Source organism: Peromyscus californicus, unplaced genomic scaffold (assembly GCF_007827085.1).
Source record: "Peromyscus californicus insignis strain IS unplaced genomic scaffold, ASM782708v3 Scaffold_8__1_contigs__length_139910024, whole genome shotgun sequence".
In the NCBI taxonomy this organism is placed as follows: Eukaryota; Metazoa; Chordata; class Mammalia; order Rodentia; family Cricetidae; genus Peromyscus; species Peromyscus californicus.
This window is the reverse complement of record NW_026294606.1, coordinates 85,393,893-85,407,276: the sequence shown is the minus strand read 5'-3', so window position 1 is coordinate 85,407,276 and position 13,384 is coordinate 85,393,893. Positions and strand designations below refer to the sequence as shown.

The following is a 13,384-nucleotide window of genomic DNA, read 5'->3' as shown; positions in this document are numbered from 1 at the left end:
CCTGCGGGTGGGAGGCTATAGGTACAGTGTAGAAGGAAGGAGGGAGATTGATATATTATTTATGAGTCCTTGTGTGCCCTGCTCTTCAGTATACATGATGAAATATTTCTCCCTGTGCTTACAGGTCTCCTGAATATTGTGATGGAACCATTTTTTAAAAGAGAAGTTTTTGATACCTACTTTGTCCCAATTAGCATCAGTTATGATAAAATATTGGAAGAAACTCTTTATGCCTATGAACTCCTAGGAATTCCTAAGCCAAAGGAATCCACCAGTGTAAGTGAAGAGAGCCAAACTTGATTTTCTCTGTGTAGAGAATACCCTGGCTTACACATCCACTAATTTACAGATGTACTCCTGTTTTCTTTCTCCCTCTTGTGATGCCACCAGGGGTTGTTGAAAGCTAGACGGATTCTCTCTGAGAACTTTGGAAGCATCCATGTATACTTTGGAGACCCTGTGTCACTGCGCTCTCTAGCTGCAGGGCGGCTCGGTCGGAACCCGTATAACTTGGTGCCAAGGTGCAAGGCCTGTGTTTTAATACCTGACACAGGAATGAGAAGTAAAACCCACAAGTGTGAATCGGGACTCTTGAGTTGACGGCCTCTGAGACCAAACTTTGGCTTGCCTGAGCTCTCCCAGCAAATTGCCAGGGAAGCCCTGGCAATTACATGTTCATCATTGGAAAGCTTCAATTAAAGAATCTCATGCTTGAAGCCAGCATGGTGGGGCATGTCTGTAATACCAGCCCTCAGGAGGTGGAGGCAGGAGGATCAGGAATCCAAGGTTATCTTCAACTACACAGCAAGTGTGAGATCAGCCTGGTTTATTTGAGACCCTGTCTGAAATAGCAAACAGACAGAGAACTGTTTGCTGCACCCCTCCCCCCAAAGTGCTCACCCATAAAACAAAAAAAGATAAGCTGTACGCTGTGTGTGTCAGTGTGTAGCCAGATGATTGGTCATCCCCCTGGGCTCCAGCTTAACAGTGAGGAGAAATAGCACCATTGTTCAGAAGCTCAAACACAGGGATCGTGGACATGACCACAGGGCGGCCAGTGTGTCCAGAGCACTGCTTTAGGCCCTAGGAAGGAGTCCAGGGTCTGCAACAGTGCCCCTGTTCTCAGACACACTGGGTTCTCTAAGGGTTCAGGGCACAGATGAGCATCTGTGTTTGTATTTTTCTCTCAGTTCGATTAATTGATTTATTTTGTATGTTTGTGGTGCATGCAGGTTGTCATGCTTGGCAGCAAGCCCCTTGACCCACTGAGCCATCTCACCAGCCCAGGCATTTGTGTTTTCTTAACTTCAAGAGTCCCCTGGGGAAGTAAAGCAGACATACCCTATTCCCGATTAGCCCCTCAAGTGGCACTGTAGCTCTCGCAGGTCCCTGGCAGTGAGGTGCCTGGCCAGCAGCCTCACTTGTTCCTCCAGAAGCAGATGTTTGTCATTCACTGCCACAGAGCCCTGGCCAGTTACTCCGGTGCAGGGCAGCCTCTTGGCTGTCACCTCCCCTTCAACTACCTTCTTGCCTAGCTTTGTGGACCCCTGCACATTTCTGCAACCAGAATGGGCAGCGGAGATGCTGACCACGTGGCTCTTGGAGTGCAGACCCATGGTTCAAGCAGCTGTGCTTGTGACAATGATATGTTCTGTTTTTAAAGTAAAAAAGAGGGGTTTTGTTTGCTTTTTTTTTTAATTACTTAGAACTGGGAATTAATGTTTTTGTTTAATTCAGTTGCATACTTTGGAGACATGGGCAGGTCACACTGAAGCTAGGGAATGCTGCTGGTATGTGGTCTGAGAGAACTTGGTTGGCAGAAGCATGGCACGCCTTCTGGTGGGGCCCTCTCCACCCGAGTGTGGGTAGCTGAGCTGCCACTTCTGTGCCTCTCCTTTCAGATGCATCCCTCAGAAGCAGTCCGAGGATGTACATGCCTTTGTCACTGAAGTCGCCTACAGGATACAGCTTCTGCAAATTGAAAACCTGGTTCTGAACCCATGGCTTCTGGTAGTTGCCATTCTACTTCAAAACCAGTTATCCATGGACTTGGACACCCTCGTGGAGAAGACTCTGTGGCTGAAGGGCGTAACCCAGGTGTTTGGAGGGTTCCTGCTTTGGCCTGGTACGTAGATGGGATGCACGTGGTTCATAGACTAGCCTTTCATTTCCTAATCTGAGACCCCGTGAGGGATCTCCTTGAGAGTGATTGCCCGTGTGTTGGCTCACTCTGGAGACTGACCCTGTAGGACTGCAGTGCTGTTTCCTTGGCAGCTCCAGACAGAGAATAATGATGAGTCCTTCCCCTCCACATCCACTTCTTTTTAATTCAAGTTTGGAGGGTTTGTGTGTGTTTACTCATGTATGGTATGCATGAGCCTGTGGAGGCCAGAGGTTGATGACAGATGTTTTCACTTTTGCTTCAGTTTTTGAGCCAAGGTCTTTCAGAATGTGGAGCTGGCCAATTTGGCTAGGCTGGCTAGCCAGCAAGCCCTGAAGATTTTCTTATCCTTGCCTCCCCTGTTACCTCAGCTAGGATTACAGGTGTGTTTTACTTCTTCTGACTTTTATGTGGATTCTAGGAATCAAATAAAGGTTCTACTTGACTGACTGAGCTATCTTCATAGCCTCAAAATTTTGTTCTTTTGAGGCAGGGTCTCACTGTATAGCCCAGACTGGCCTAAAATTCACTCTATAGCCCAGGCTCATCTCAAACTTGGAGCAGTTCTCCTGTGTCAGGATTACAGATATTCCCAGCAAGTGTGCTATTTGCTACAATGTAGCTAGTTGCTTTTAAAATTATTGTTGGGAGATGGGAGGTGTTCAGGTCAGAGTACAGCTTTGTGGAGTCAGTTCTCTCCCATCACCTTTATGTATGTTCCAGGGATTGAGCTCAAGTTTACTGAGCTTGTGTGGCAAGAGCCGTTACCCCCTGGACCATCCATTTCACCAGCCTCAGGGTTGGTTTTGTTGTGTTTTGTTTTCAGAACAGGAAACTGAACCTAAGGCTTTGTGTATGCTCTGTACACTGAGCTGCAGCCTCAGTCCTCTTTAAATCTCATTGTGTTTGTACCCTGGCTGCTTTCTGGTATGCAGCTAAGGGCTTTCCCTAGCTCTCCAATACTAATTCAGTGAGCAAGCATGCCCATCACCTCAGCACTCAGGAGGTAGAAGCAGAACATCAAGAGTCCAAGGGCAGGCCGGGCGGTGGTGGCGCACGCCTTTAATCCCAGCACTCGGGAGGCAGAGCCAGGCGGATCTCTGTGAGTTCGAGGCCAGCCTGGACTACCAAGTGAGTTCCAGGAAAGGCGCAAAGCTACACAGAGAAACCCTGTCTCGAAAAACCAAAAAAAAAAAAAAGAGTCCAAGGGCAGCCATGGCTACATGAGACCACGTCTTTATTTAAAAAAAAAAGAAGAAGAAGAAGAGCTGGGTGGTGGTGGTGCATGCCTTTAGTCCCCAGCACTTGGGAGAAAGAGGCAAGTGGATCTCTGCAAGTTCCAGGACAGCTAGGGCTACACAGAGAAACCCTGTCTAAAAAAAAAAAAAAACTAATAAAGCCTGGTGGTGGTGCCTTTAATCGCAGCATGCAGGAGGAAGAGGCAGGCAGATCTCTGTGAGTTCCAGGCCAGCCTGGGCTACAGAGTGAGTTCCAGGAAAGGCACCAAAGCTACACAGAGAAACCCTGTCTCGAGAAATCAGAAGAAAAAAAAAAAGGAGGAGGAGGAGGAGAAGAAGAAAAAGCTAGGTGTAGTGGTGCATACCTTTTAATCCTAGCATTCCAGAAGACAAGGGCAAGCAGATCTCTGTGAGTTTCAGCCAGCCTAGTCCACATTGCAAGTTCCAGGATAGCCAGTGCTACACAAAGAGACCCTGTCTCCAAAAAAAAAAAAAAAAAGAAGAAGAAAAAGAAAAAAAGAAGAGGGACAGCTCAGTAAAAACTTCACTGGAGGATGAGGGAGGTTCAGTGACTAAAGGTGTGTGCCACACACAAGCCTGGCACAACTTGGATTTAGTCCCCAGAACCAGGTCAACAACTGGGCATGGTCATGTGTATCTGCAATCCCAGCATGCTTCCCATCTAGAAGAGAGGAGGAGGAGGAGGAGGAGGAGGAGGAGGAGGAGGAGGAGGATACAGGAGAATTGCTCATGGGTCAGGCAGCAGGAAGAATGCTCAGCACTTGGGAGCACTTGGAGTACACAGTGCAGAGTAAGAGCAGAAAAGAGACCTGGGGCTGGAAGTGTGCTCAGTGCTTAAGAGCCCTTGCTGCTCTCACAGAGGATCCAGTTCAGGCCCCAGCACCCACATGGTGCCTTACAGCCATCTGTAACTCTAGTTCCCAGGGATCACACCCTCTCTTCTAGCCTCCTCAGGAACTGTACCCATGTGGTATGCTTATATACAGGCAAAATACTCATACACTGAAAGTGTAGAGACCCTGCCTCAAAACAAAGTGGGAAGACAAAAACCGACTCCCAGAATTGTCCCCTGACCTCTATGTACACACCATGTCAAGAGCATGCACATACACACCCCTTATTGGAGTTAGGGATACTATGCTGTGGGCTTGGGGGTGGGAGCCTGTCACAGTACTTAGTATAAATTGAAAATCACAGACATTGCAGCTAGAGTATAATCACTGAAAGACCAGGTCATGATTTTTAGCCAAGCACCTCCCAGTTCACAGAAGTAGACAAGCTGATCTGGGTCTCTCCTGGTTCTGGTAGGATAGGGCACTGTGTGATGGTGAGCTAGTGCTGGGGTCAGTGGACTAAGCCTGAGTGCTGTGGACACAGCCCAGGTTGCTGAGAATCCTTGGGGAAGAACTTGGACTCGGGGATTTTGGAGTTGTGGCTTTGGAAAGGAGATCTTCAGAAGCTGAGGACAGAGGAAGCTTGGCTCCTGGATGAGGAAGTAGTGGTGGGGCAGGAGCTGGCATGTGACCTTCCAATAGTGTGGGCATGTTAGAAAGCTGGCTTTTCAGTTCGGGAACAGAAGGAGGGGGTGTTAGACCATAGAAGTCTGCTGCCTTGGAGCCTGTAGGTTCTGGGAAGCATGGTGGAATTGGAGGCTGCCTTCTCATTGAGTTCACTCTGCTGCTCTCTCTAGATAACCAACTTCCTGAGGAAGTGATCCAATCCACGATCCTCCTGCACTCCAACCTGGCCAGCCTTGTCAAAGACCGGGTGGTTCTGAAAGTGAACTCCGGCAGCTCAGAAATGGTCAGAGGACTTGTGTCCCAGCACATCACCCTCCTCATGTGCTCAGCCTACAAGAACCAGCTGCTCAACGTTTTCGTCCGTCCGTCCTTAGTAGCTGTAGCCGTGCACATGACACCTGGGTTCAGGAAAGGTAATTTCCTTGGAGCGTGGCCTTGAATTTCCGAAGAGGCCTGGCCCTCTAGTCCCAGAAAGGGAGCAGTGTTGAAGCCCTGTTAAGTGCAGCCCTCTGTTCTAACAAAGGAGGCTGCCCTGCCCGCTTACAGGTCCAGAGTTGGAAAGTATAGCATTAAGTGGCTTAGCCCCAGATACTCAGGTTGAGGCAGGAGGAGCTTCCAGGAGTTTAGGGCCAGCCTGGGCTAGGTAGCAAAATCGTTTCAAAACAACAACAAAAGAGATAGTTCAGTGGTTAAGAATGTGTCTGTTCTTTCAGAGGAGCCAAGTTAGTTTTCCAGCACCAATGTTGGGCAGATTACAACTGCCAACAACTATAGCTCCAGGAGCTCCAACACCCTCTTCTGCCCCCCATGGGCCCCTGCACACACAGGGCATGTACGCACGCATACATATGAATAAAATGAAAATAAATCCTTCAGAGAAAAAACTTCAGAACTGGAAAGACCTAATGACTCCCTAATCTGTACTGTACTTTTGGGCTAGGAAGATGGCTTAGTGGATAAATGTTTGCTAGGCAAGCTTGATTGCTGAGTTGAGATTCTTAGAACTCATGCAGAAAGCTAGGTGCGGTAGCGTCTATATGAAATCCCAGCATTCCTGTGGTGAGACAGGAGGCAGAGACCGGAGACTTGCCCCTAAGCTTGTGTACCAGCTATACTTGAGTGTTCAGCTTAGCAGCAATCAAGAGAGGCTCTGCCTGCAATGAGGCGGAAATCAAGAACCAACTCCTGAAACTTGCCCTCTGATTTCCCATATGCGTTTTTGTGGCATGCATGTATCCTTAAACATACGATAAACTAACACTAGCTGTGCCTTTTATAAATAGGGCAATTAGGTCCAGAGAGTCCTGTAATTCCTAGAGAGGCTCTGCACTGGGAACATCTCATTGTCCAAGTGCTGGTCTGATGCAGTTTCTGCTGTGACACCCTAGCAAAGGCAGATAGGACACCACCACCATCACTGTACAGCACAGTGGTATCAGATCACAGCGAGTTGAAATGAGTTGTGTAGGCTGGGTCTACCCAGGTCTGCCTGAGGATCATGGGGCCCCACCCCAGAGAATCTTCTTCAGCTGGTCTCAGGGACACACCGTGGTCTTTGTGTGTGTGTGTGTGTGTGTGTGTCTCCTGATTGACCCAGGCTTTCACACAGAGTCCTAAGTGTGTGTGTGTATGTCTGTGTGTGTCTGGTGATTGACCCAGGCTTTCACACAGAGCACTAAGTCACAGTGAAGAAATGGTAGCAGAAAAGGGGAAGTGCTGTGGAATAGTCTTTTTGTATGCTGTGAATATGTGTTGCTCCCATTGGTTAATAAATAAAGCTGTTCTGACCTATTGGAAGACAAAAAATAAAAAAATGTAGATAGGAGAATAGGGAGGAGCTGGGAAATCAGGTCCCTTCCTTCTTTGCTCAGAAGGAAGTCCCTCTTCTGAGGAACGTCTAAGGATGGTGATATCATGCCCATTTCTAGACTGAGGGTTTTGAGGCCTTGTTTAATTTATATTTAGCCCTTTTAAACTCTGGAGGACTGTAGTCTGTCCTTCGGATAAACTAGGGTTGGCTTCACTTCCTTTAAGGACTTAGTTATTTCCTTGTTGCACATATACACACACATTTGAAGGGCTACAAAGTCAAAAGCAATGTCTTAATGTTGTAAAATGGGTTCTTTCCAGAGGATGTCTTCAGTTGCTTTTCCTTCCTACGCAACGTGTTTTCAGATGAGTTCATCTTCCTTCCGGGAAGCACACTCAGGGTAAGTTCTGACAGCTCAGAGCAGGCATGCCACAATGCGTGTTCCGGAAGTGACAGGTGAGGGTCTCCAGCATGCTTCAGCACAGCAGCATATTTCCTCTGAGAGTGGCCTGCCTGGCAGGGGGACAGCTGTGTGGTCTGTGGGTTTGCTGGTGAGGGCAGAGGCAGACAGAAGGTGCTATAGGTTTCTGTGTGCTGTGCTAAGGAGAGGCTTTTCCTGTGCTCTGGCAGTTGGGGTGGGAGAAGTGAGGGCTGGCAGGGTTTGAGTCTAAGTCCACTTGTGGCTATTTTCTGGAGTTGCTATTAAATTTAAGGACGTTCTCAGTCCGCGGGGGAGGCTTTGCCCTGGAGGAGGTGGGAATGGGGGGTGGGCTAGGGGGAAGGTGAGGGGAGCCGGAGGGGGGAGAACAAGGGAATCCGTGGCTGATATGTAGAACTGAATTGTATTGCAAAATAAAAATTAAAATTAAAAAAAAAAATTTAAGGAAGTGTTGCAGTGCCAGGTGAAGAACATCTGGGGTGTGTGTGTGTGTGTGTGTGTGTGTGTGTGTGTGTGTGTGTGTGTGTCTGTCCTGGGCCACTGTTTCACAAACACTGTATGTTTACATGTTTGGGCCTTGGCACTTGAGTGTTGGAACAAATGCTCACAGCTTCAGTGCATAGTCAGGCGGCTCTGGGGAGCTGTAGGACTAGAGATGCTGAGGGTACACAGACTAGCATGTCCATGTGTCCTCCCCTTCCCCTTTCTAGGACTTCGAGGAAGGCTGTTACTTGCTGTGTAAAAGTGAGGCTATACAGATGACTGGGAAGGACATCATCATCACAGACAAAGGGAATGCTATGCTAGAATTTCTTGTAGGGCTCTTTCAACCTTTTGTGGAATCATACCAGGTATGTGAAGTTTGCAAATCCTGCATACCCCCATGTCAGTATTATAAGACTTTCTTCCTGAAATTATTTCTGGTGTGAAGGGTGAGCATGTGCAGGTGAATAGTGGACCTAGAGAGCTAAGTTCCATGTCTACTCAGGGACAAGCAGGAGGAGCTGGGCCTATGACAGGCTGAGGGTCGCACCCCTGTGAGCCCATGATTGCATCAGAACTACAGAACTACAGTCATGCTGTGTCTTCCTGTGTTCTTTGTATGGCTCGGTGTTGATACTTAGTGGTCACTAACTGAGCACAAGACTTCAGTGCCTTCTCCTTTAATGTCACTGAACACTCATTCTGCTTCTGGGGAGAACAAGAGCAGGATCCTGTTCAGACAACCCAGGAGAGGACACAGAACTGGGTTTGGCCGCTGTGGCAGGATTCCAGGGAGGGAGGGAATTTGAAATGGTGGGGTATGCCAGCCTTTCAGAAAAGAGGCATCTGTGTCTCTCAGCACTTTGCTTATCCACTGGCTCTGAGCGCCTGTGATGGTGGTGGATAGTGGTAACTGTAATCCCAGAGGTGGCCTTGTCCACGTCCTCCCACAGTCTAGCATGGAATGGGTACTTGATGAACTGGAAATCAGCCAGTGCTTGAGGACCCGCACTCAAGTGCACTCAGAAAGAAGGACAGAGTCAAAGACGGTAGGTCCTCTCTCCCCAGGCAGCCCAAACTGGAAGTGATTTTCTTGCAGTCAGCTGAGATGAGAAATTAAACTCTTACCAAATGTCATTTCAAACTGTCCTTTTCTAATTGTAAGAGCTGCTGGAATCAAAAGAACTATGTTAGAAGTTGCAGAGCTTGGAGGGTGGTGTTCTTAAGGAGGGCGGTGTGCTCAACGTGTTCTCATTTTTGGCAATCTCCTTTTCTCTGTTCCTTTCATTCTCCGTCTTGAAATCAGATACTTTCCAAATACCTCTTGCATGAAGAAGAGGCCTGCTTCACTGAGAGACAGTACTTGGTTGCAGCTAGGAAGTTCACCAGTCAGCTTCTGGATCGAGGTCAGGCACGTCTCTGTGGGTGGTGGCTTCTCAGCTGAGAATAGGAATGATTGCTCGCCCTCTTCCCTCTTTGCAGGTGCCTCTCAGTGTTACGATGCGTTGTCTTCTGACCTGCAGAAAAATGCCTTAGCAGCTTTTGTGAGACTCGGGGTGGTAGAAAAGAAGAAGGTGTAAGTACCAGGTGCTAATGGGGTCAAGGTGCGGAATGGCACTGAAGCCCGAGAGCCAGCGACACAGGAATGTGTCCTTCAGGAAGTGCAGTGCCATGTGTCCCTCTCTCTTGCCCTCAAGATTAGATCAGTGCAAGTTTCCGGAGAACCCACCGTCACAAAATTAAGAACGTACTCTAGCCCAGGTTTGGCTTGACCTCAGACTGCATTTCCTAGATTAATTACAGAAAAGAGCATAGGGTAATTTAGTGTATGCATGCACATGTATGGATGGAGAGGGACAGAGCTCCTTACTGAATGAGTATCCCAGTGATAAAGCTGAAGCCAAACTCATAATTGTATCTTATGTGGTCAGAAGGTAGGGGTGTGTGTGTGTGTGTGTGTGTGTGTGTGTGTGTGTGTGTGTGTGTGTGTGTGTGTCTAGAGCAGTGGTTCTCAATCTTCTTAATGCTGCAACCCTTTAATACAGTTCATCTTGTGACCCCAACCATAAAATTATCTCATTGCTACTTCATAACTGTAATTTTGTTACTGTTATGAGTCATAATGTAAATATCTGATATTCAACCCCTGTGAAAGAGTCTTCCAACACCACCTCCCACCCTGCCTCCAGGGGTCATGACCCACAGGTTGAGAACTACTGGTATAGAGTCTCCTCAATGAACAAGTATTTTGAAGCCAAACTCTCATAATTGTGTATCTCGTGTGGTCAGAACAGGAACAAGAAGCCTGTTTCAGCTACTTCAAACTGGGGCTGTTGTTGTACCTGGGCTGTGGTAGAGCACTTGCCTACCATGTGTGAGGACCTGGAATTGGTCCCAAGGCCTGAAGGAATAAAAAGTAAGCTTCATGACGCAGACCTTTAGCAGTCCCATGATAGAATATACAGGTAGGAAGAAGTTGTAGTGAAAAGATGTCTCTGCCCTAGTTCACACAGTAACCCAGCTTTTCTTCTCTTTAGAGATAGTAACTATGTGTTTAGTGTGAACGAGCCTGCCACAAGCAAATTAGAAGAAATGCTTGGTAAGTACAGCTGAATAGGCTTAGACCCATTTTCCCTATTGTGTAAGTAGACATTAAGGTATGCTGTGGCATGAGTATTCTTATCGGAAGGAACAGCTGTAGATTCTAATATAAACAAGCTGAGTATAGTCCAGAATTTCCTTAAGGAAAAGTACCAATCACAGCACTTGGGAGATGAGGCAGGAGGACTGCCATGAGTTCAAGGCCAGCTTTGGGCTACATAGTGAGTACCAGGCCTTCCAGGGCAAGACCCTGTTGTAGCTGTAGTTTTCTCTGGTCCCACCTGGGCCCGCAGCTGCTCAGAACCCAAGTAAACACACAGAGGCTTATATTATTTTCAAACTATATGGCTCAGGCTTCTCACTAGCTAGCTCTTACATCTTAAATTAACCCATTTCTATAAATCTATACTTTGCCACGTGGCTTGTGGCTACTGGTACTTTACATCTTGGTTTTCTGGCAGCAGCTGGCAGCGTCTCTCAGCTCTGCCTTTCTCCTTCCTCTTCTCTAGTTGGAATGTCCCGCCTAACCTTATTCTGCCTCACCATTGGCCAAACAGCTTTATTTATCAACCAATCAGAGCAACACACATTCACAGCATACAGAACGACATTCCACAGTACCCTGTCTTAACAAAACAAACGAGGTAGAGGAGGGGGAAGGGGAAAAACAAACAGAGGTGGGAGTTGGGGAGGAGTGAGAAAGATGGAAGATTTTAAAATGGTAGGGTATCACAATGCTGTACACTGCTTACAATGTTAAAAGAACAGACTTTTAAAAGGCCACAAGGGGAAAGAAAGTGCAGCAAAGAGTGTTAAGTAAGAAGACACTGCCGACTCCAAATGGGCAGTGCTTTACAGCACAGCCAGCTGCTCAGGCCTCCTCTCCATCAGCACAGCCAGCTGCTCAGGCCTCCTCTCCTCTCCATCAGCACAGCCAGCTGCTCAGGCCTCCTCTCCATCAGCATGCATCCTTTGTGTTCAGCTGTGGTGAGGAGAATTCTGTCCTGGCTCAGACTTTTGTTTTTCCTTTTTTAATAAAGGATTTTATTTTATCCGTATGGGTATTTTTACCTGCATGTATGTATATGCAGCACATGTGTGCAGTGTCCACAGAGGCCAGAAGAGGGCATTGGATTCTCTAGAACCAGAGAGCTGTTATATGTCTAAGTGCAACAAATGTTCTTAACCACTGAGCTGCCTCTCCAGTGCTGCCCTCCCCCCCCCTTTTTTTTTGACACAGGGTCTCTTTATGTAGCCCTGGCTGGCCTCAAACTCACTATGTAGACGAGGCCAGCATCAAACTCACAGAGATCTGCCTGCCTCTGCTCTGCCCCCTGCCCCTAGTGCTGAGACTAAAGGTGTGTGCTATCATACCCGGCCTTGTTTTTGTTTTCTGAGACAAGATCTGATACTGGATCCCAGGTTGGTCTAGCCTCGCACTCAACTATACTCACTCTGTAGCGCAGAGTGACGTCAAATTCATGGCAGTCCTGTCTCAGGTACACCCGTCGGTGGTGACGTTTACTGTTCCTCGGAGGTCTTAGATACTCTGGGTGAATACACTCTCTAGTACATGATGGAGCTAAGAGCCCTCTGGATGCTGTAGGCTGAGAAAGAGGAACATCTAGAAAAGGTAGCCACTGGCTTTGTAAAGAAAGGTCAGTAGAATCCAGGGGAGCCAGCTAAGTGATCAGTGAAGGTCTCAGTGTTTGCAGCTTGCCTTGCAGAGTGAACCACAGCCTTACTACAGAGCTGTGGCAACAAGCAAGACCACCATTATTTCATTAGCTGTCTCTTTGTCTTAGGCTGTAAGACGCCAGTAGGAAAAGCAGCCACCGCAAAACTTTAACAATCATGAAGCAGCTGTAGAAAGCGCAGTTCCATAGTGACAGTCACAAAGGACTTACTTTGCCACCATGGGCATCAAGAGGAGGATGTGTCTTCTATCTCCCTGAGACCTTGTGAGCCGTGCTTCTGCCAAGAGGAGGAGATGACCAGTGAGAGCATCAGTGTGATCTTCCTGACATGACGACTGCGGCATTCATGTCAACCTGTGTGTTCTGAAATAAAACAGTTTTTGGAAAACATTCTTGGAAAGCAGAGCTCAGGCCCCATTCACTGCCACTCAGTTTCCCACACATGCTCCCCTTTCAGGCCGACATATGAATGATAGTATAGCAGCAGCTTTGACCACTCACCGGTGCAGGAAAACACTGAAGAGGGGACACAGGTGAGTGTTCCCAGCCCACAGCCTGAAGCTGGGAGCCTGAGCATGACAAGAGAGTCCTCTCCTGAGCTCCTGAGGGTCCCAGTCAAAACACAGGTGCACTAAGAATATTGCGTATGGTTACCTTTGGTCTGTGTGTGTGTGGTGCATATAAAATGAAGGAAGTTCATGTCTAGATCTCTAAGACATTTTGTTTGGGATCAGCAGATCTTCCAGAACCTAAAAAGCAGCACAGCTCACTGTTCTTTGTCAGCGCATTCAATAAATTGTTCTTACTGAAGAACAACAAACAGCTCTAAATCTAACACACTTCCTTCCATCAGGAGCATTTGGATAAGGGACTCAACCTATATCTTACAGTTTTACTTTAATTAAGTTGCCTCAAACAAGTACAAGTTTGACAGAAGTGTGTAATAAATTATCTAGTTTACTTTAAATTTTACACCCAGTGGTTTTATTAACAAATTGAACTAAGTGTGTACAACAAAGAGATGCTTACATGATGTGCCATGAATGTACGTAGAGGGAAGAGGAGTTTAAATAAGATGGGATAGCTCTTCAAGTTAGTCACTCTGGAAGTGACCCAGGACCCAGCATCGGTGGAACTATAACAGGGGGTGGGGCTGAGTAATAGAGGAAAAGTCTATGGGTGTGTGTAGAGAGAAATGTGGGCTCAGATAGGTCCTTGGGGCTGCCAGAGTGGAAAGCAGGACCTGCAGAATGCATCTAGCTGTGAATTTCTTGTGCTCTGAGAGCTGAAGTCCAAGATCAAGGTGTGTCCACAGTAGGTTCACCTTGGTTTTGGACATGGCTGCTGACTCTGTGTGACTCAGGACCTCTTTGTCTACCCACAGAAAGCAGGCTGGATATGGCAGTACATGCTT

At 47.5% G+C, this 13,384-nt stretch overlaps 1 protein-coding gene across 3 annotated transcripts in view; it reads left to right on the top strand.

Moving 5' to 3' along the window:
* Nucleotides 1-12,942, top strand: part of Gnpat (glyceronephosphate O-acyltransferase) — a 29,540-nt gene extending 16,598 nt beyond the window's left edge. For all 3 annotated transcript variants that reach the window (XM_052727732.1, XM_052727731.1, XM_052727733.1), the window contains 10 exons: nucleotides 125-276; nucleotides 391-521; nucleotides 1,902-2,125; nucleotides 5,111-5,353; nucleotides 7,071-7,150; nucleotides 7,900-8,040; nucleotides 8,979-9,078; nucleotides 9,155-9,248; nucleotides 10,210-10,271; nucleotides 12,079-12,942. In XM_052727732.1, coding sequence (XP_052583692.1) covers nucleotides 125-276; nucleotides 391-521; nucleotides 1,902-2,125; nucleotides 5,111-5,353; nucleotides 7,071-7,150; nucleotides 7,900-8,040; nucleotides 8,979-9,078; nucleotides 9,155-9,248; nucleotides 10,210-10,271; nucleotides 12,079-12,122 — 1,271 coding nt within the window. In that variant the 3' untranslated portion in view covers nucleotides 12,123-12,942. The remainder of the gene's footprint in view (nucleotides 1-124; nucleotides 277-390; nucleotides 522-1,901; nucleotides 2,126-5,110; nucleotides 5,354-7,070; nucleotides 7,151-7,899; nucleotides 8,041-8,978; nucleotides 9,079-9,154; nucleotides 9,249-10,209; nucleotides 10,272-12,078) is intronic.
* The last annotated feature ends 442 nt before the right edge of the window (nucleotides 12,943-13,384 follow it).